Source organism: Serinus canaria, chromosome 1 (assembly GCF_022539315.1).
Source record: "Serinus canaria isolate serCan28SL12 chromosome 1, serCan2020, whole genome shotgun sequence".
Taxonomy (NCBI): domain Eukaryota; kingdom Metazoa; phylum Chordata; class Aves; order Passeriformes; family Fringillidae; genus Serinus; species Serinus canaria.
The window spans coordinates 112,931,392-112,954,036 of NC_066313.1; the positions used below are offsets into that span (position 1 = coordinate 112,931,392).

At 48.6% G+C, this 22,645-nt stretch overlaps 1 protein-coding gene and 1 long non-coding RNA gene across 4 annotated transcripts in view; one reads left to right on the plus strand and one right to left on the minus strand.

Moving 5' to 3' along the window:
• LOC103815716 (runt-related transcription factor 1) overlaps positions 1-22,645 on the minus strand; it is an 89,682-nt gene that overhangs the window by 19,167 nt on the left and 47,870 nt on the right. For all 3 annotated transcript variants that reach the window (XM_050978459.1, XM_050978420.1, XM_050978510.1), the window contains exons 3-4: positions 6,844-7,097; positions 1,231-1,387 (exon numbers count right to left, since the gene is read on the minus strand). In XM_050978459.1, coding sequence (XP_050834416.1) covers positions 1,231-1,387; positions 6,844-7,097 — 411 coding nt within the window. The remainder of the gene's footprint in view (positions 1-1,230; positions 1,388-6,843; positions 7,098-22,645) is intronic.
• On the plus strand, positions 7,121-8,447 carry LOC108961918 (uncharacterized). Its single transcript, XR_001990330.2, has 2 exons — positions 7,121-7,637; positions 8,238-8,447. It is a non-coding gene; the product is annotated as an uncharacterized LOC108961918 (long non-coding RNA).

Below are 22,645 nucleotides of genomic sequence, written 5' to 3' on the forward strand. Positions count from 1 at the left end.
GGAATCCCTACGTGGAACCAGGACACGGCTCGGGCGTCGCATGGGAACAGAGGGAGGGGAAAGTGGTGAGGAAGGGGCAGCAATCCCTGACTCCTGAGGGAGACCAGAGCACAAATTGCTCCAAAATGAGACCTCCTGAAGTTCAGGAGGTGCTGCCCCGTCACTAAATTGTCCTGGAATACCACTGGAATACCACAACGCCCCATTCCAATTTTGAAGACAAATTAAACAGAAGGAAAACACAAAATAAAACACCACCTGAATTCACACTGGAAATGTGATGGATTTTCATCCCTGACCTTAAAAACAAAAGAGAGAGGCTGCTCCTTCTCCTGAGCTTTTTCTGAGCCCCAACTCGCTGGATTTTCTTTGGGGGTTTGACCCAACCTCCCTGAAGCCCCCTCACCATTCTATTAGTTTGTTTTAAGTGCTTCTCTTGGAATGCATGGGATTTAGGATTAAGGAGTGAAGTTTTAAAGGGTATTCTGCAGATTATTTTGGGATGAAGGTTTGTGCACCTGCCCAGTCACAGGCAACGCGTCAGGTGCTGTTTGCAGCTTCCTGATGTTTTTATATAGTGCACTCTAAGTCAGCTTCAACTCGTATTTGTTATTTATGCTCCAAAAGCCTTTTCATTTCTGCTGCTTATGGCAGAGATAAATCAGATTTTGAACCCCTCTGCCCTGCCTGGTCTCTCCGTATTGCAGGAGACATCAAGGGCCGTGACTGCTGAATTTTGAAAGGAAAAAAGGTCAGAGAAAGAGCCTTCAGCAGGCCAGGAACCTGTGAAATTTTTACATCTAAGTGGGAATTATTTGTGTTTTTTAGCCTGACTCTCTCTGTTGCAAAAATCATTTTTTGTGGAGAGCGCTGGGGAGCCCCGAGACGACCACAAGCTGAAAATTCTCATTTTAAATTGAAAATCTGCCACTTAACCCTAACCACGGGTAACACCGCGCTGCCTAAATTAGCAAGGGTGGCTTCCAGAGTCAAACCGTCACTCTCTGGGTGCATTTTGATATTTTGTTTCCCAGTGGGAAACTTCAAAATTGCTTAAAAATCACCGCGGCGCGGAAAACCGGGCGGAAAGGCGGAAAGGCGGAAACCCATCCGGCGCCTTTGGAACCGAAGGAGCTGTGCTGGATTTTCCAGCGTTCCCTGGTGGATAACAACTCCCAGCTCCTGTCCGGGGGCAGGAGCAGGAGCTGGAGCTGGAGCCCCCCCTCGTACCTCTGCCGCTCCTGCCCACGAAGCGCAGGTCGTTGAAGCGCGCCACCTGGTTCTTCATGGCGGCCGTGGCGTTGCGCAGCTCCGCCGAGTAATTCTCGTCATTCCCGGCCATCACCGTCACCAGGGTCCCGTCGGGAACGTCCCCCAGGGCCACCACCTGCGCCAGCAAGAGCAGAACCCTCAGTTTCCTTGAGAGGTCGAAGCAGGGGGAAGAAGCCGCGGTGAAAAGTTGGGTGGGCCAAGCGGGTGTTGGGAATCGTTCCCGATCTGCTGGGATGGGAATTCCATCCTTCCCCCCCAGGTGTTCTGGTTATTCTCTAATCAAGGATTTTCAGTTTGATTACAGAATTTGAGCTCTGAAAGGATAAATTCCACAGCTGCCCGCTGCTAAATGGTAGCGTGGTGGTTGGTTTGCTGCTGCACTAAAGTGTTTTCCAACCTGGATAAAAAACTCTTCTCCCCTGGAAAAGAATTCCACAGCCACCTCCCACCAGATGAGAGAATTCCCCATTTTCAGGTATTTCCCAGCTTTTCTTTCCACAGGAGCCTGAGCTTTTCACTTCTGTCCTCTCCCTTTGCTGACCCCTAACCCTGATTTTCACTTCCACCTGCAAAAGAATTTCCAGGGGAACTCCAGGAAATTTCCTGGAGAAGCAAAGGTCCTAAGATAGTGAGTTTTTTAAATATCATTATATTACCATCACTTTTATTCTTTAAAATGCATCCTTTTTTTTACTCCTCACTGTGGATTTCTCCCATTTCAAACCCGATTTTTCCCAAAGGTTGGACAGAAATCCTTCCTTGCTGCGCCTCTGAAACACCCAGCAGGACGTGAGATGAAAAAGTGCTCTGAGATGAAAAACACAGAAAATGAGCTTTCCATAATCTCTGTAATTGTCCATAAATAAGTTGGAGCAGCAGAGCTCGATGGTTTGATTTACATCAGGAGCTCTTAGCGGAGCTGCCCGAGCAGAAATCCAGAGCAAGGCCGTGGAAAATCAGGCCTCAATCAAATGTTTAATCCCAATTTACTGAACAATTCCTTTCCTTCCTTCAGGAGCATAAAGCAAATAATTTTCAGGCCTCACCCTCGAGTGGATGGATGGAAATCATGACCTGAACTAAGGACTTGCCCCTTTCCCCAAAATATTTGTGCTCCTTGGTGCCAGAATCCATCAAACCTTTAGGAGCACAGGACTCGCTGGGGTTTTGATGAGAAATACAAAGATTTCTGAACTTTAAAATCCTGATTTTTTTTTTTTAACTGTTCACGCTGGTTTAATGATAAAAAATTTAATTTTTTCCTTGTATCTCTTTGAATTCCCCAAACAAATTCAACCTGCTGGAACACCATGGACATCTGGGATCTCTCTCCCTGTCTTCTGCCAAAAATCAGAGCTGGAATTATTTTGTCTGATTGTCTTTAGAGCCCGTTGCTGTTTCCCCAATTCCACAGCACCACCACCACAAAAACACCCCCAAACCCCCCAGAGAAACAAACCCAGAGATAAAAATCCAGCTCATTTTTAATTCCTCTTTTGCCTCTGGAAGAGGAACCAGCCCTGCACTGCATCCTCTGAGCTGCAGCTCGAGATTTTCCTTCCTCTTAACATTTTCTGACTTCAGTCCAGGCAGTTACAACTGGCTGGAGTCTGTCACAACCTGATTTTATTTCTCTTTTCTGATCTGTTTGCTCTTTAAAAACAAGATCAGCAGCTCCTTTACTCGATCCAGCCCTGATTTTGATTCCTCAGCCACAGCCACCTCCCACCAGATGAGAGAATTCCCCATTTTCAGGTATTTCCCAGCTTTTCTTTCCGCAGGGGGCTGAGCTTTTCACTTCTGTCCTCTCCCTTTGCTCACCCCTAGCCCTGATTTTCACTTCCACATGCCAAGCTAAAAGCTCTGGGTCAAAATTCCCTCTTCACATCTTGATTTCAACTTCCTCTTTCCCCTGATTTTTGGGTTTTTGTTCTGCTCTCTGTGCTGTAATTTGGTTTTTTGGGCCTGCACTCAGCTCGGCTTTTCAGATTCCCCCGATTTTTGGCAGAAATGAGGCCCTGCTGGAAATGCTGAAGCTTGGAAATCCTCACAAAATCAGCAACTCTGCAGCCAGTTCTTAAAAAAAATCCTACAAAACCTTGATGCAGCTACATCTCACAGACAAAAAACAGGGAAAAGGGAAAATCAGGGCATTCCCCTGCCATGCAAATACTGAATTTAAGGGAATTTATGCTGAAATACTGAATTTAAGGGAATTTATTTAATTTATTTTAAGCTTTCACAAAGTTTTTCATGGGTCCAGGGCCAGTTGTCTCTGACAGAAATGTTTTAAAGCTTTCAAATCCCAAACTCAGTGACAAGAAACGGGAAGAAAAATCTTAAAAAGGAGTCAAAAACTGACCCAGCCCAGAAAAGAAACTGGACTTGAAAGTCCCAGACAATAGAAACAGAAATACAAATATTTACATTAGAAAAAAGACTAAACAGATAAGCTGGGACTTGTTACTGGAGTTATCAAGGACTTGCTTGTACTTTTTACCTCTAAAATTTGCATTTCCCGAGGAGCAAGAAGAATGTCAGGCTTGCAGTGCTGTGGGGTGATCTAAATTTATTTCTCCTGCATCAATTAATCCAAATTGGCCTCTTAAATGAAGATTTGGATCCTTTAGCAGCATTTGGACAATGAATTTATTTGGCACCTTATTTGGTTGTTGTGAATTGTTTTTTAAGTTTCTCGGAATCGTTCTGAAATTTAGGAAAAACCAATGAAAATTGATCCCTTGGGTTAGAAATAATATCCCAGTCCTGCAGGTTTTTTTTTGGATTTTTCTAAATGTGAGGAGAAAACCTCTCTGCCTGCCTCTTTTTATCCCTACAATGAATAAAAACAACAAATACTCGATGAAACCCAGCACATTTTGTCAGGTGCAAACTAAAATATTTTCAGCAGAGGAATGATCTGAAGTGTATTTTTTTTTTTCCACTGGGCCAAACGATCTGAAAAATCCTGATTTTTTTAAAAATGCCTTTGCAAATAGTTAATATTCAGTAGGAAACCACAGAGACGTGGCAAATCCTTTCAGGATTTATTTCTCAGCCGTGCACGGAGAGAGAATTTGGGGAGGAAAATGAAGAACCCGGGGGCAGCAGGTGCTTCCAGCCCACCCTTCCAGGCTCTCCCAATGAAACCTTCTCCTAATTTTCTGGTGGGATTGATAATTATTTTTTTAATTCTGTTTTTTCTGCTGGTTATTCCCAGGTGGAATTATCCCAGTTTTCCAATCTCCTGGAGAAGCTGAGTTTGGAGCAGGATGAACGCTGGGGACGGAGGAGGGAAAGAGGCTGCGGGCATCTCTGAAACCCCCTGGAATTTTTTCCAGGAGGAATTTCCACTCATCGAGGCATTCCTAGGGATGAGAGGGGAAGCGGGCAGGAGAGGGAAGAGCCAGCTCTCCTGTCCTGGATGTCACCCGGACTGGGATCCCCCAGGAAAAATCGGGATTTCTCTCCTCTCCCTTCCCGGCGGGGCGGAGCGCTTTTCACTCCCGGATTTTTCCAGCAGGAAAAAAACTTCCCGGCTAATTAAGAGCCCGGTGCGTGGGGAAGAGTGTAATAATTAATCTAAATGTGGGAATTTAGGAAGTGACCCCGTGATCGGATCCTCCCTTTGCCCCGCTCTTATCTGCAGAGAACGAGAGCAGACACAATAAAACTTTTCCCTCCTCAGCTTGGATTCCCGAAGCTGAGCTGATTCCCTTCTCCCTCGTTTCTCCTCTCCCCAAAACACAGGAAAGGCTCCAGTCTGGTGGCCTTCAACACACACACACCAAAAAAAAAAAAAGTTAAGCCCAAGCAGCCGGGGTTTAGTGACCGCAAAAAAAAAAAAGCTCCGGCTTGGCAAATCCCGATCCTAAATCAACCCCCGGGGCTCCCAGGAGCTGCGTGTCCGTGCGGCTCCCGGCTCGGTAAAAGGAGAAGGAGAAGAATTCCCTTTTCCACCCCTCGCCCAGGAGCCAATTTTCAGAGAAAATAGCGAGTTTAGGGAGTCAGCCACAGTGCCGGGGCAAAAACCAGCGTGAGCGAGGGGAGGGGGAATTGACTCCAAGGGAGAAGGATTTTACTCCAAGGGAGAAGGATTTTACTCCAAGGGAAAAGGATTTTACTCCAAGGGAGAAGGATTTTACTCCAAGGGAGAAGGATTTTACTCCAAGGGAAAAGGATTTTACTCCAAGGGAGGAGGATTTTACTCCAAGGGAGGAGGATTTTACTCCAAGGGAGGAGGATTTTACTCCAAGGGAGGAGGATTTTACTCCAAGGGAGGAGGATTTTCCTGGGAGCCGGGTAACGGGAAGGGAGGAAAGCACCACAAGCATCCCCCGCCCGGCTCGGGACAGGCGGGAGCCGGGATGTTCTCTCCCATTCCCTCTCCCCTTTTTTTCCCGGATTTTTCCCCCTTCTTTTCCCGGATTTTTTCCCCTTCTTTTCCCGGGTTTAGCAAGGGACTCTGCAAACGCGGGGAGAATTCCCAGCGGGCTGCCCGGGTTAGGCCGCGACTTTTGCTGCTGTTAAACCGGGCCAGTGAAAGAGGAAATGTGAGGTTTGGGATTGTCGCTGGGCTGATTTGTGGTGTTTTGTCCCTCGGTTGTTTTGTGGTGTTTTGTCCCTCCGAGAGTCCCTGGCGGGGGAAAGTCCCGGTCCCGAGCGGGGCCGGTCCCTCGTGGGTGGCAGCGGGACAGAGGGACAGAAGGACAGAGGGACCTGCCACCACCCTGGGCGACTTCTGGGGGATCCCGGGGCTCCTCCAGCTCTGGGCCGCCCGTGACCAGTTGCTCCCCAGCTCAGCCGAACTCCGCGGGGCCGGCTTTTGGAAATCAAATTATTTATTTCTGTTTTCCCCCCGAGCAGAGCCGCCTGTCACTGCCAGAGCTCTGAGTGCGGAGGAGAGGGAGGCAGCGGCTGCAGGGAGACTTTCCCGGCCCTTGGCATTCCCCGGCTGCCCCCGCTCCTGCCGCGAGAGCGGCCGGAAGGGACGGCGCAACAGGAATCGGATGGGGCGGACGGCCGTAAGGGTGAGGCGAAAGGCGGGAGATGACGAAGTGGAAGCGAAGGACGGGACAAGAAAGGAAAGGAAGAACGGCTCCGTGCAAACTAGCGACCGGCACCGGCCCGGCACGGACACGGAAAAGCGCCGCCCGGACCGCGCCAGGAATCGGCCCCGGACAACGGACCCGGCCCGGCCCCGTAGGCCCTGGCCGGGGACCCGGCCAGCGACCCGGCCCGAGCCCGTGACCCGGCACCGGGTCGATAGGAGCGGGGCCAGCCCGGTGACCCGGCCCAGGGCGCCTCCCGTGACCCGGGGACCCGGACAGGAAAGCCCTGGCCCGGCCCTACCGGATCCGCACCAGGGCCCTGCCCGGACCGGCCAGGCCCGGCCAGGCCACTCCCGGCCACGGAGCCCTGCGAACCGCCGGCGGGCCCGGCTGGCACGGCGGGCCCGCGCATGGCCGGCAGGCCGGCCGCAGCGCGCGCCGGAGCAGATCCGAGCCCCCATCCCCGCATCCTTCCCCCGCTTTTTTCCCCCATCCCCACCCAGCCCTGCCCGGGACCTACCTTGAAGGCGATGGGCAGCGTCTTGTTGCAGCGCCAGTGCGTGGGCAGCACGGAGCAGAGGAAGTTGGGGCTGTCGGTGCGCACCAGCTCCCCGGGGTGATCCGCCAGGACCTCCACCATGCTGCGGTCGGCGCTGCGCAGCTTCCCCGGCAAAGCCCCGCTGTGCTCGGCGCCGGGCAGCGCCAGCGGCTCGCTCATCTTCCCCGGGCTCAGCGTGGTGGAGGGCGGCGTGAAGCGGCGGCTGGTGCTGGTATCTACGGGGATACGCATCACAACAAGCCTTTAGAGCCACACAACACCTCCACTGAGTTCCTACAAAGCGGCCACGCGAGCGCAACTCCTCAGCGAGCCGCTCTCTGGGGACCAACATAAACGGGCGCGGGCTGAGCCCCCGCTCCGAGGAGAAGTTGGTGCTGCGCCAGTCCCCCGAGTTAATTTTTGTTTTGCTGATAGCCTGAACTCTCGGCTTCCCGGCCCGCCGGAACAGATCCCGTTAATCCGATCAACGCGAGGGTCGTGCGGCTTTACCGCGGCCGGGACGCGGAAAGGGAGCGGGGCCAAAGCTCATCCCAAAGTGGCCGGAAAAAGTAAAAACAGGGAGGCGAGCAAGCGCTGAGGCGGTCGGAAACAGGCGCAGAGCCTGCGCTGCCCAGGTCCTTCCAGGTGATTTCTCTCCGCTCCCAAGAGAAACCAAAAGGCGCCGGCGTCTTCTGGAGGCAAAAATCGCTCTCGGAGGGAAATTCGGGGCTGTTCCTCGGAGGAGGCGGATCGAGAGCTCGGCTTGCTGAGCAAAGGTCAGCTGGCTACAACTGGAGAGAAATTCACGGCCACACACTCACGCACACGCACATCTACCGGACTTCATCAAATATTTACAATAGAATCTGTAGAGAATTTAAACACAACAGGAATCCATTAATGTTCTCCGCCAGATTTCCTTTTTCTTTTCTTTTCTTTTTTTTTTTTTTTTTTAAAGCAGCCTTGAAAATGAGCTTCAGTAGTTTGCTTGGCGTTGCTCTAAGAGCGCTCGTGTCATGACCTTTCAATCATTCTTGCGCAAAAAGGAAAAAAAAAAAGAAAAAAAAAAAAGAAAAGAAAAGCTCAGTGCACGGCATTCAAGCTTCAAGCCTCAATCTTTGCTAGAACGCCTTTCATTAATTCAAAGAAAAGTCACAGCCGATCGCAAGCGCCGGAGCTGAGAGATCCAACAGCTGCAAACTCGGGGTTGGGGATGTTGGTTAAATTGTGGGTTCTCTCTGTGGTTTTGTGTGTGCAACAGCGCTCTCTCTCTCCCACTCACGTCCTCCTCAGCAGTCAAACCAACAGTCTGCAACAACTTCGGCGCTCGTTGCCAATTCTCTTTTTTTTTTTTTTTTTTTTTTTTTTTTTTTCAGTATCTCAGGCAGTCTTCCTCTAATTCGGCCACAGGAACCGGCTGCTTAACAATATTTGAACCGCAGCAGGTGGAAGGCTGCTCTGGCAAACACGGCTTTTCTCCCCCTCGTCCTGCGGGATGGAGCCCGCCGCGCACGCAGAAACCCAAAACCACCGGAGACAGCAGAAAAATAAAAATTAAAAAAGCGGAAAAAAAAAAGAGAAAAAAACACCACCCCTCTCCACTCAGCGAAATCTCTACTTTTGAACGGGTGAAATCTTTCCTTCCGCGAAACGAGGCGGCGGCGGGAGGGGGTGACCCCACAACGGCGGCAGAGGCGGAAAGCGGCGGGCGCGATCGAACCCCGGAGTTGCCGGCCGGCTTTAGAGAGCAGCTCCAGCCTCCGCTCCACGGCCGGCAGCTTCCCGTGGGCACGGAGAATTCCTGCCGGGATGGGATGGGTTGGGAAGGGATGGGATGCGCGGGGCCGCGGGGCGAGCGCGCCCGGCCGGCGGCCGCCGGGCTGGCTGGAGGTGGCCGGGAGCGAGTCGGGGCGGCGGAGGCGTGCGGAGGAATGTCATTCCCCCGGTGCTTTGCATACGGGGAGGGCACCGGCCAATCACGGCCCTACCGGGGCGCGGCCGCGGGCCGGGGGCTCCCGGAATCGGCGCGGGCCGAGCGCCGGCTCGGCGGGGACACCGCGACCGAGCCTCGTCCCACGGGGCTCCGCGACCGCCCGGCCAGCGGCACCCCCCGGCTCTTGCGACCCCCGGCCGTGCCCGTCTGCCCGCCGAGGCTCCCGCTCGCCCGCGGCTCACCCAGCCAGCCCCCGGTGCCCTCACGGTGCCCGCAGAGCCGCAGACACCGCCCCGCCACATGCCCGCCGCCGGCCCCGCTCCTCTCCGGGTGGTCCCCGCTCCTCCCCGGGCGAGCTGACGGCGCTCTTTGCTCCGGGAGGGGGACACCTGGGGGGTCCCGGACACGGCCACCGCCGGTCTGGTGTCCCCGCCGCACTCTCGGCCCCGAGGGGCGCCCGGCGCCGCTCGGTTTGTTGGGGCGGTGGCGGCGCTCCCAGCCAGGGCCATCCCTGCCAGCCTTCCTCCTCCTCCTCCTCCTCCTCCTCCTCCTCCTCCTCCTCGGCACAGCCCAGCGCGGGGACAGCACCGCCGGCGACAGCTCGGGCACAGCCACACGGCCACCAGCGGGTCGGCTCGCCAGCCGCCGGTCGCTGTGAGCCCGCGGAGCCGGTAGCGAGGATGCTGGGGGGAGGCGGGGCTGCCGGGTCGGGCTGGGGCTTTTTTGGTTTTGGTGGCTTTCTTTAATTTTTTTTAAAATTATTATTATATTTTTAATTCTGGTCGCCGATTCCGCGAGCGTCACCCAGACCGGGAACGGGGCGATCCCGACCCGTCCCTGCCACTGCCGGAACCCAGACCGGGAACGGGGCGATCCCGACCTGTCCCCGCCGCGCTCTCGGCGCTGTCTTTGCGCTTCCCTCCCCCAACTCTCACACCCCTCACCCGCCGCATCCCCGCCCCTCCACGCGGCCACCCGCGGGCCGCCGCCCCCTCCGCCAGCCTCGGCAGCTCAGAGATGGATGGATGGATGGATGGATGGATGGATGGATGGATGGATGGATGGATGGATGGATGGATGGATGATGGATGGATGGATGGATGGATGGATGGATGGATGGATGGATGGATGGATGGATGGATGGATGGATGAAGGGATGAAGGGATGAAGGGATGAAGGGATGAAGGGGTGAAGGGGTGGATGGATGGAGGTGGTCGCGGGGACCCCCCGGGGCCGCTCCCGTCGGAGCCGCGCCAGGGGCGGCGGGAGCGCGCTGGGTGCAGTTCCCGCCATGACCGCCGGAGGGCGCGCGCGGCCCGCCGGCGGAGCGGCACCGGTGGCGGGGGGGGGGGGGGGCGGGAAGACCCCGGGATTTGGAGTCGGGATTTGGGATTTGGGATTTAAGATCGGAATTTGGAATTTGGAATCGGGATTTGGGGTTGGGAGCGGCCGCTGCGGCCTCGGGAGCTGCGCCCACCACGGCCCCTCCAGTCCGCACAGCAACTGAGATCTCCCGCATCCCCGGGACAGCGCTCCGGGATTTGGATTTGGGATCTGGGAGTTGGGATTTGGGGTTGGGATTTGGGATCTGGGAGTTGGGATTTGGGGCGAGCGGCCACCGCAGCCTCGGGAGCTGCTCCCACCCCGGTCCCTCCTTTCCCCACAGCATCCGAGACCCCCGCAGCCCCACGGGAGCAGGGGATGCTCGCCTGGGAGCCGCTTTGGGGACGGATTTTGCCTTTGATGCTGCGGGGTTTAACGCAATTAATTAAAAAAATTAATTAATTAACCCGGCGGGGAGAGCTCGGCGCCGCTGCGGGGACAGGGATGCGCCGGGGTCCCGAATTCCTGGCGGGAGCGGAGCTTTGCCCACATCCCCCGGCTCCGGTGTCGCTGTCCCGCTGTCCCTGTCCCGCTGTCCCTTGGTGGGGCACCCAGGGATGCCCATCCTGGCACTGCCCAGGGGCATTCCCGCCTCCTGTGCCCCCAAAAAAGCGCCCGCCCGCCGCGCTTGCAACAGGTCCCTGCTTTGAAGCAGCCGAATTTGGTGCTTAAATTATTTCCCGCCGAGCTCCTGAATTTTTCGAAGTTTTAAAAATTTTTCTTTAATTTTTTTTTTGAATCCCGTGTTTTCCACTTTTTGCTGCCGTATTTAATTTTCTTTTCTATTTTAAGGGGGGAAAAAGAGAAATATTCAGGCCAGCGGCTGTTGCAAAGCCCAGTTTCAAACCCATCTGGGCTCTATTAGTGGCTGATAACTTTTTACGGGCACGGCAGAGATAAGAGGAGTTATTTCACTGATGTGCATCCATCTGCTAAAACGTGAAAAAACAGCCTTTAATTGGGTTTTTTTTCTTTAGTCAAGAGCTGGAGAGGATTTTATATTTAAATTCCTGAATATTTTGAGCTGAGTTTCGCTCCTTGCTTTGCATCGCGCCTTAATTCGAGCTCCATGTAATCACGAAATAAACGCGAAATAAACGCAGAATAAACACGAAATAAACGCGAAATAAACACGAAATAAACACGAAATAAACACGAAATAAACACGAAATAAACACAAACGGGCCCCACGCGCGTGGGGAGACCCAGAAAACGCCACGATTCAGCAGAAAATCCCCAATATTTCCATTTTCCCCATGAATTCCCGGCGTTCTCGGGATTTAATGTGAATGAAAGGCGACAATTTCCGATCGGACTGCACGGAGGCTTCTCTAGGGAAGGTGAGGAGTTAAATCAGAGAGAGCAGCCAGGGCAAACACCGCGGGGAGGAGATTTTGATATTTCGGTGCAGATCGAGCTGTTTATTTTACAGCCCCATTAGCACCGCCCGCACCTGGCTGCGCTTGCTTTTATCTGGATTTTTTGGGGTTATTTTTTGCAGTTTAGTGCGTTTTTGTGGGTTTTTTCTGTATTTTTTTTTAGCCAGTTCTGTTCTCCCTCTCCATTCTAATTTTATTTTTGCACGATAAGGAGAGCAGCCCTCAGTGGTGTCGATTGCCCTCCAGTTGCTCTGGAATAAATGGGAATTAAGCGACTTTTGGGAATGGGAAGCGGATGCTGCTGCTCCCAAAATGGGGATTTTAGCACCCCTAAATTGAGGACGGGCTCTCACAGCGGGTTTTGGGATCCTTTTGGGAACCACCACGGCTGTTACAACTCCCCCAATTTGTATTTTGACACCAATTTTTGCCCGCTGCAAACAAACCCCGAGGGAATTTCCATCCTACAAGAGATCCCTCGAGCACAAAATCCCGATTTTTCCCCCCACACTGCACCAGGAAAAGCTTTGGAAGCGCCAGAGAGGGCAGCAACAATTTCGGGGTGAATTTTAACAACGCAGGTTAAGATTCCCCGGCCGAGTTTTTCCCTTTTGCACCCGAATTCCTCAAATTTCTGCCCAAAAAAAATCCCTGATCCTCAAATCTCATTCATTCACGGAGCTGCTGCTTTGCTGCTGGAAGCAAAACCCGCTGAAAACACCACTAAAAATGTAAATTTTTATCAGGTTGTTGATTTATCCCTGCAAGTATTTATTGGATTGGAGCAAAAAAAAAAAATCCTATAAATTAAATTAAATTATTTGGAGGTTTTTAATGAAATGTTGCATAGGGAAAAGTGACAGAAAATAAAAAATAAAGATTATTTTTGTTCCGATTTCCCACTCAATGGGAAATCCCCCAAAATGCCGGCAGGAATGGGGGATGGGAATTCCCTGACTCCCAGGGATTGGGAAGTGCCCAAATTCCCGCAGGGATTTTGGCTTTGATCTCTGTGAGCGCCCCAAATCCCTCCCGGAGCAGGGAAAGTGCCGGAGCCCATCCTGGGCACAGCAGGGAGAGAGAAATAACCCCAAAAATCAGATTATTTGGGATTCTGGAAAAAACTCCCCAGGACTTGCTGCCCCTTTAGGATCCTCAGCTGATAACGGTGCCTAAAATCCCAAATCCTGTAGGATCCTCAGCTGATAATGGCCAAAATCCCAAATCCTGTAGGATTCTCAGGATAATGGCCAAAATCCCAAATCCTGTAGGATTCTCAGGTGAAATGGGATCAAAGCCCAAAAAAATCCTGTAGGATCCTCAGGATAATGGCCAAAATCCCAAATCCTGTAGGGTCCTCAGGATAATGGCCAAAATCCCAAATCCTGTAGGGTCCTCAGGTGATAATGGCCAAAATCCCAAATCCTGTAGGATCCTCAGGATAATGGCCAAAATCCCAAATCCTGTAGGATCCTCAGGATAATGGCAACATCCCAAATCTGTAGGAGCCTCAGGATATGGCCCAAATCCCAACTCGTAGGGTTCCTCAGGATAATGGCCAAAAATCCAAATCCTGTAGGAGTCCTCAGGTAATGGCCAAATCCCAAATCCTGAGGTCCTCAGGATAATGGGCCCAAAATCCCAAATCGGTCGGGTTCTAGGATAATGGCCAAAATCCCAAATCCTGTAGGGTCCTCAGGATAATGGCCAAAATCCCAAATCCTGTAGGGTCCTCAGGATAATGGCCAAAATCCCAAATCCTGTAGGGTTCTCAGGATAATGGCCAAAATTCCACAAATCATGGAGGGTTATCAGGATAACGGCCAAAATCCCAAATCCTGTAGGGTTCCTCAGGATAATGGCCAAAATCCCAAATCCTGTAGGATTCTCAGGATAATGGCCAAAATCCCATTGCTTATAGGATCCTCAGGTGATGATGATGGGAAAAATCCCAAATCCTTTAGGATCCTCAGGTGATAATCCTACAGGCTTTAGGCTTAAAGCCCTAAAGCCTGTAGGATCCTCGGGTAATAATGGTTAAACATCATTGCTTTTAGGGTCCTCAGGTGATAATGGCTAAAACCCCATCACTTTTAGGATCTTCAGGTGGTAATTGCAGAAACCCCCATCACTTTTAGGATCCTCAGGTGATAATGACTAAACCCCAATTGCTTTTAGGACCCTCAGGTGGTAACAATGGGTAAAATCCCAAATCCTGTAGGATCCTCAGGTGATAATGGGGCTGAAAGCCCTAAAGCCTGTAGGATCCTCGGGAAATAATGGTTAAGCATCATTGCTTTTAGGGTCCTCAGGTGAAAATGATGGGAAAGTCCCAAATCCTGTAGGATCCTCAGGTGATAATGGCTAAAACCCCATCGCTTTTAGGATCCTCAGGTGATAATGGTAGGTAAAATCCCAAATCCTTTAGGATCCTTAGATGATAATGGGTAAAACCCCATCACTTTTAGGATCCTCAGGTGATAATGGTAGGTAAAATCCCAAATCCTTTAGGATCCTTAGATGATAACAGCCAAAACCCCATTGCTTTTAGGATCCTCAGGTGATAATGGGGCTTAAAACCCTAAAGGCTTTAGGATCCTCAGGTAATAATGACTAAACCCCCATCACTTTTAGGACCCTCAGGTGATAACAGTGGGCAAAACCCCAAATCCTGTAGGATCCTCAGGTGACAATGGTTAAACTTTAGGTATTCTCAGGTGAAAATGGTTAAATCAAATCGCTTTTAGGATCCTCAGGTGATGATTGCAAAAACCCCATCGCTTTTAGGATCCTCAGGTGATAATGATGGGAAAAATCCCAAATTCTTTAGGATCCTCAGGTGATAATGACTAAACCCCAATTGCTTTTAGGACCCTCAGGTGGTAACAATGGGTAAAATCCCAAATCCTGTAGGATCCTCAGGTGATAATGGGGCTTTAAACCCTAAAGCCTGTAGGATCCTCAGGAAATAATGGTTAAGCATCATTGCTTTTAGGGTCCTCAGGTGAAAATGATGGGAAAAATCCAAAATTCTTTAGGATCTTCAGGTGAGAGTGGCTAAACCCCATTGCTTTTAGAACCATCAGGTAAAATCCCAAATCCTTTAGGATTGTCCGGTGATAACAGTGGGTAAAATCCCAAATCCTTTGGGATCTTCAGGCAATAATGGCCAAACCCCAATCCCTTTTAGGATCCCCAGGTGATACCAGTGGGTAAAACCCCAAATCCTGTAGGATCCCCAGGTGATAACAGTGGGTAAAACCCCATCCCCTTTAGGATCCTTAAAGCCCCTCCTGTTTTTCCCCAGGGATTTCTCCTTTCCCAGGAGGACAATCCATGCTCTGAATGTTTTGAGGAGGTGAGGAATGATTTTCCTAAATTTTCAGCAGCTTCTCCCAAAAATGGAGTTCGGATGGACACGGATGCACACAGGAAGGGAATTTCCTTCCCTCCTTCCAGCCCCCTCATCCCTCAAACCCGTGAACCCCAAATTAAACTGCTGGCACTGATGGGAAGGGAGAGGGGGACAGGCAGGGAGGGACAAAAAAAAAAGTGGGAATAATTCAAATGGGAATAATATTAATGGGAATAATTTTTATGGGAATAATATTAATGGGAATGATGCCAGAAGTCACCAAGGAATTTCCTCCTTGGATTTACAGAACTGCTGAGGAATCCCTGGGGGGAGCTGGGGACGGGAGGAGATTTCTGCTGCCAAAATCCCTTCTTGGGGTTTGTCTTGGGTGGGTTTGCTCCTTCTCCTGTGGGACTGATGGCTCAGGTTGGAACTTTTCTATTTTTCAGGTTCTGTGCTGCTTTAGGGTGTAGGTCTGGGTTCATATTATGGGATGGAGAGCTCTGTGCACAGAGCAGGGAGACAAAACAATTCCTGCTCCAGCTGGGCACCAAGGACAAATGATCCCAATCTCAGCCCAGGAGCACAAACCCCGTGGGCTGGAGAGAGAAAAACAAGCAGGGTGGGAGTGCCTGGGCTAAAGCTGGGCTGGGACAATGAACTGCAAGGTGGGAATGGAGCAGAGCTGATCCCAGGGAGAGACCCCGTGCCCGGCCGGGCATTTTGGGGCCATTTGGGTCATCTTGGGTTCATTTTGGGTCCATTTTGGTTCATCTTGGGTGCAGCCCTGGCTGGGCTCTGGTGCTGCCCAAGGTGGGTCCATGCAGGAGATCCTTGGAATCAATCCCTGATTTATTCTGGAGCTCTGCCCAGCCCCTGCTCTGGGGCAGCCTCACAAGGAATCAGTTTACAGATGTGAAGGCATCACTCTGCAGCTGGGAGGGATTTTTCCCTTCCCCAAGGGGAATTTGGGTTTTATAGAATTGTAAAATCATGGAATAGTTTTGGAAGGAAGAGATCTCAAAAAGCATCAAATTCCTACACAATCCTGAGCTCCACAGTCCATTCCTGATGCCAGGGATCACCTCAGGAATGGGGAGTTTTGCTGTGGATTTAAATGGCCTCAGGATTTCAGGATTTCCCCACAAGGAAATGGAGGCAAACATAAAATGTTGGCTCTTCTCTGCCTCTCAGCTTTCATCAAGGCAGAAGAGAAAGTTCTGTCTGCAGGAACCTGCTGGGAAATCAGGCACCAGGGAGGGGGCTTGGAGCACCCCTGTGCCAAACATCCATGGAATCATGGAATGGTTTGGGTTGGGAGGGACCCTAAAACTCATCCAGAGCCAGCCCTGCCATGGCAGGGACACCTCCCACTGTGCCAGGCTGCTCCAGCCCCAGTGTCCAGCCTGGCCTTGGGCACTGCCAGGGATCCAGGGGCAGCCCCAGCTGACTGTGTTTGCTGGGAATGTCCCAATGAAGGCAGGAATGATGAATCTGACTCCTGTGCCAGGGTGGGATCAGGGGGAGATCCCTGTGCCAGGATGGGATCAGGGGCACATTTCAGTGCCAGGATAGGATCAGGAAGGGATTTTAGGGCCAAGGAGGGATCTCAGAGGGAGATCCTTGTGCCAGGATGGGATCGGGGGAGATTAGAGTGCCAAGACGGGATCCCTGTGCCAGGATGGGATCCCTGTGCCAGGATGGGATCCCTGTGCCAGGATGGGATCCCTGTGCCAGGATGGGATCCCTGTGCCAGGATGGGATCCCTGTGCCAGGATGGGATCCCTGTGCCAGGATGGGATCAGAGGGAGATCTCTGTGCCAGGATGGGATCAGAGGGAGATCCCTGTGCCAGGATGGAGTCCCTGTGCCAGGGAGGGCTCAGAGTTGGTGCAGGGAGAGGGAAGGAGCAGCCCAGGCGATCCAGGTGGATCCCAAATCCCCGAGGCCTCCCCTGTCCCTTTGAAGGGAATTTTTGGGGAATTCTGTAGGGATTTTGTAGGGAATTCCTCCTCTCTGGTGCCTCCTCGTCCCCAAACTCCGACCCTGAGCTCTCCCTGGCTCTCTGCTCCCTGAATTCCTCCTGGATTGGTCCCAAGGGCTGCAATTCCAGCTCTGCCCATCCCTTCTCCCTTCAGCCTTGTTCCAACCCTGCCCTAACCCCCCCAGACCTTCCAGAATATTCCAGAAGTGTTTTTACTGAGGATAAAGCCCTCCCCGAGCACAGCCCCGGGCAGTGCCCACCCCTCTGAACAGGAAATTGCCTGTGGCTGAAGGCAGCGGAGCAGGGTCAGCCCCAGGGCAAATCCAGGCCCCCATTCCCAAATTCCAGGGGCTGCACCTGAGGCCCACCAGGCAAAATCAACTGCAAAATTCACTTTACAGCCTTTACATCTCTATATTCTATTCTATTCTATTCTATTCTATTCTATTCTATTCTTCTATTCATTCTATTATTCTATTACCATTACATACATTACATTACATTACATTATATTATATATTATATTATATTATATTATTATATCATATCATAATATATTATATCCTATTGTATTATATATAGTAGTATCACTATATATAGTGTCAAATAATACTTAAAATCTAATATGTTAATAATAACATATATAATATATATTATGTTAAATAATAATTAAATCTCTCTTTCACATAACATAATTATAGAACATAATATAGCACATGACATACAGAACATAATATAATATAATATTATATTATATTTTATGATAAGATGTTATATGAACAATATATAATATGTCGATAGCTAATATAATATAGGTACAATAATAAGACAAAAAATGACAAGTAGAAGATAATAGAATAGAAGATAAGATAATAAATAAGTAAAGATAATATAATATAATATTAATATAATAATAATATAATATAATATAATATAATATAATATAATATAATATAAAATATAAGATATAATATAAATATAGATATAATATAGCTAATATAGAATATATATTATACAACACACACACACACACACACACACACACACATATATATATATATATATAATATACAGGTCTGTGAAGTGTGGTTAAAATTCCCTTTTTTTCATCCCAAGTACCCTCCTGCTAAAGTTATTCTGGAAGCTCTGATGAGATTTTATTTGGTTTTTCTTTTGTGAGGGATCCCAAACTCCCCAATCCTTGAGGCTGAACATTTAATTTGAATTAAAACCATCAAACCTGGGGCTGGGAACGACCACGAGTCCCCAATCCACTGACAGATCCTGATCCTCCATCCTCCCTTGGCCAGAACATTTCCACATTTCCAACCACCCCAGCTGAAATTCCAGCACAGGGAATTTCCATCTCCCCGAAAATATTGAAATAAAAGCGATTTTTTCGCATTTCCTGATGAGGAAAACCACGCAGCTGTCACAAAGATTTTGCAAACGTTGTTTCTCAGAGCAACAAACCTGCAGGAGCTCCCGCGACAAAAAAGATTTTCCAAGAGAAATGCTGATTTTAAGGGGGTTCTCCTTTTTTACCAGCCCCCATTTCCGGCTTTTTTTCATCTCCCATCCCTCAACCAAGGGAATATTTGGGGAAAGAAAGTGAGCAAAGTGGAAAATGGACAGCAAGCCTTGTAAAATGCCTTGTCGAGGGGTTTTTCCCTTTCCTCACCCCCCATCCCTGTGCCAGGATGGGATCTAGGGGCAACATTTCAGTGACCAGGATTAGGATCAGGAAGGGATTATTAGGGCAAAAAGGCGGGAATCTCAGAGGAGAGTCCTTGTGCCAGGAATGGGATCGGGGGAGAGATGGGAGTTAACGAGTGCCAAGAAGAACGGGATTCCCTGTGCCAGGATGGCGATCCCTGTGCCCGGATGGGATCAGAGGGAGAATCCCCTGTGCCAGGATGGGATCCCTGTGCCAGGAAGGGCATCCCTGTGCCAGGATGGGATCAGAGGGAGATCCCTGTGCCAGGATGGGATCCCTGTGCCAGGATGGGATCCCTGTGCCCGGATGGGATCAGAGGGAGATCCCTGTGCCAGGATGGATAGAAGAGGTCCCTGTACCAGGATGGGATCCCTGTGCCAGGATGGGATCAGAAGGAGATTCCCTGTGCCAGGATGGGATCCCTGTGCCAGGATGGGATCCCTGTGCCAGGATGGGATCAGAAGGAGATCCCTGTGCCAGGATGGGATCCCTGTGCCAGGATGGGATCCCTGTGCCAGGATGGGATCAGAGGCTTCTTTGCAGGATGGGTCCTGTGCCAGGTGGATCCTGTGCCAGGATGGGATCAGAGGGAGATCCCTGTGCCAGTGATGGAGTTCCCTGTGCCAGGGAGGGCATCAGAGTTGGTGCAGGGAGAGGGAAGGAGCAGCCCAGGCGATCCAGGTGGATCCCAAATCCCCGAGGCCTCCCCTGTCCCTTTGAAGGGAATTTTGGGGAATTCTGTAGGGATTTTGTAGGGAATTCCTCCTCTCTGGTGCCTCCTCGTCCCCAAACTCCGACCCTGAGCTCTCCCTGGCTCTCTGCTCCCTGAATTCCTCCTGGATTGGTCCCAAGGGCTGCAATTCCAGCTCTGCCCATCCCTTCTCCCTTCAGCCTTGTTTCCAACCCTGCCCTAACCCCCCCAGACCTTCCAGAATATTCCAGAAGTGTTTTTACTGAGGATAAAGCCCTCCCCGAGCACAGCCCCGGGCAGTGCCCCACCCCTCTGAACAGGAAATTGCCTGTGGCTGAAGGCAGCGGAGCAGGGTCAGCCCCAGGGCAAAATCCAGGCCCCCATTCCCAAATTCCGGGGGCTGCACCTGAGGCCCACCAGGCAAATCAACTGCAAAATTCACTTTACAGCCTTTACATCTCTATATTCTATTCTATTCTATTCTATTCTATTCTATTATTCACCTTCTACATACCTTACATTACCATTACATACATTACATTACATTACATTATATTATATATTATATTATATTATATTATTATATCATATCATAATATATTATATCCTATTGTATTATATAGTATTATCACTATATATAGTGTCAAATAATACTTAAAATCTAATATGTTAAATAATAACATATATAATATATATTATGTTAAATAATAATTAAATCTCTCTTTCACATAACATAATATATATAACATAATATAGCACATGACATACATAACATAATATATAATATTATATATTATATTTTATTATAAGATGTTATATTAACAATATATAATATAGTCTATAGCTAATATAATATAGTACAATATAATACAAAAAAATACAATATAATATAATATAATAAAGATAAGATAATAGAATATAAAGATAATATAATAATAGAATATAATAATAATATAATATATATATATAGATAATATATATATAATATAATATAATAATAAATATAAGATATAATATAATATAGAAAATATAGATATAATATAGCTATATGAATATATATTATACAACACACACACACACACCACACACACACACATATATATATATACTATATTAATATACAGGTCTGTGAAGTGTGGTTAAAATTCCCTTTTTTTCATCCCAAGTACCCTCCTGCTAAAGTTATTCTGGAAGCTCTGATGAGATTTTATTTGGTTTTTCTTTTGTGAGGGATCCCAAACTCCCCAATCCTTGAGGCTGAACATTTAATTTGAATTAAAACCATCAAACCTGGGGCTGGGAACGACCACGAGTCCCCAATCCACTGACAGATCCTGATCCTCCATCCTCCCTTGGCCAGACATTTCCACATTTCCAACCACCCCAGCTGAAATTCCAGCACAGGGAATTTTCCATCTCCCCGAAAATATTTGAAATAAAAGCGATTTTTTCGCATTTCCTGATGAGGAAACCACGGCAGTCACAAAGATTTGCAACGTTTTTCTCAGAGCAACAAAACCTGCAGGGAGCTCCCGATTTCCAAGAGAAATTCTGATTTTAGGGGGTTCTTTTTTACCCCATTTCCTGCTTTTCATCTCCCTCCTCAACCAAGGGAAATTTGAGGAAAGAAAGGAGCAAAGTGGAAAATGGAGCAAACTGTAAAATGACTTTTAGAGGGGTTTTTCCCCCCCAGTTTTTGCTGGTAATCCCTACTCCACCACAAAAGAAAAGAAATAATTTTTACCAAATAAAAGCAAAGAAAATAAAGAATTTTTACCAAAGAAAATAAAGAACTTTTACCAAAGAAAATAAAGAATTTTTACCAAAGAAAATAAAGAACTTTTACCAAATAGAAGAAATAATTTTTACCAAATAAAAGAATATTTACCAAAGAAAATAAAGAATTTTTACCAAAGAAAATATAGAACTTTTACCAAAGAAAATAGAGACTTTTAACCAAAGAAAATAAAGAATTTTTACCAAACCAACTACAACTCTGCTTTACCTCAGCAGGGCATGGTCAGGAGAAGGCTCCAGGTCAAAAGTGCCCAGGGTTCATTTTTAGGGTTCATTTTTTGGGGTTCAGAGATGCCCAAACCCTGCAGTTCCCCCCTGTTCTTGCTGTTAATCCCACCCATGACAAAGGAAAGAAAATAAAGACTTTTTACCAAATAAAGAATTTTACCAAGAAAAGAAAGAATTTTACCAAAGCAAATAAAGAATCTTTACCAAACAAACCCAAACTTCACCAAACAAATCTGCTTTTCCTCAGGAGGTGCATGGTATCAGAGACAGGAGCTGCCAACTCAAAAAGTGCCCAGGGTTCATTTTTGGGGTCATTTTTGGGGTTCTGAGATGCCCAAACCCTGCAGGACCCCCCCAGTTCTTGCCATTAATCCCACCACAATAAGAAACAGAAAGAAACGCCCAAAATAAAGAATCTTCACCAAAGAAAATAAAGATCTTTACCAAGAGAAATAAAGATTCTTACCAAGAGAATAAAGGATTTCTACCAAAGCAAATAAAGGCTTTCTACCAACAGAATAACTTTTACCAGAAATAAATTACCAAAGATAAATTTACCAAGAAATAAGAATTTCTACCAAAAAAATAACGATTTTTACCAAGAAAATAAGAATTTTTACCAAGGAAAATAAAGGATTTTTATCAAGGAAAATAAAGGATTTTTACCAAGAAAATGCAGATTTTCCCAAGGCAATAAAGGATCTTTACCAAAGGCCCCCAAGGCCGCTCTCCTCCTCAGCAGGTACACGCTCCACGAGAGGGGAGCTGCCAGCCCAAAGTGCCCAGGGATCATTTTTGGGGTCATTTTTGGGGTCATTTTTGGGGTTCTGAGATGCCCAAGCTCTTCAGGTCCCCCCCTCCAGTTCTTGCTCGTAATTCCCAGTCCACAATGAAGGAAAAGAACAGAAAGACTTTGTACCCAGCAAATAAAGAATTCTTACCCAAGAGAATAAAGAATCTTTACCAAGGAGAATAAAGGATTTCTACCAAAGAAAATAACAAAATTTTACCAAGAAAATGAAGATTTTTACCAAGAGAATAAAGACTCTTCACCAAACAAATCTGCTTTTCCTCAGCAGGGTCATGCTCCAGGAGAGAGGAGCTGCCAACCCAAAAAGTGCCCAGGGTTCATTTTTAGGGTTCAGAAATTCCCAAACCCTGCAGGACCCCCCCAGTTCTTGCCATTAATCCCCACTCCATGACACAGAAAAAGAAAATAAAGAATCTTCACCAAAGAAAATAAAGAATCTTTACCAAGGAGAATAAAGAAACTTTACCAATGAGAATAAAGTCTTTTTACCAAGGAGAATAAAGGATT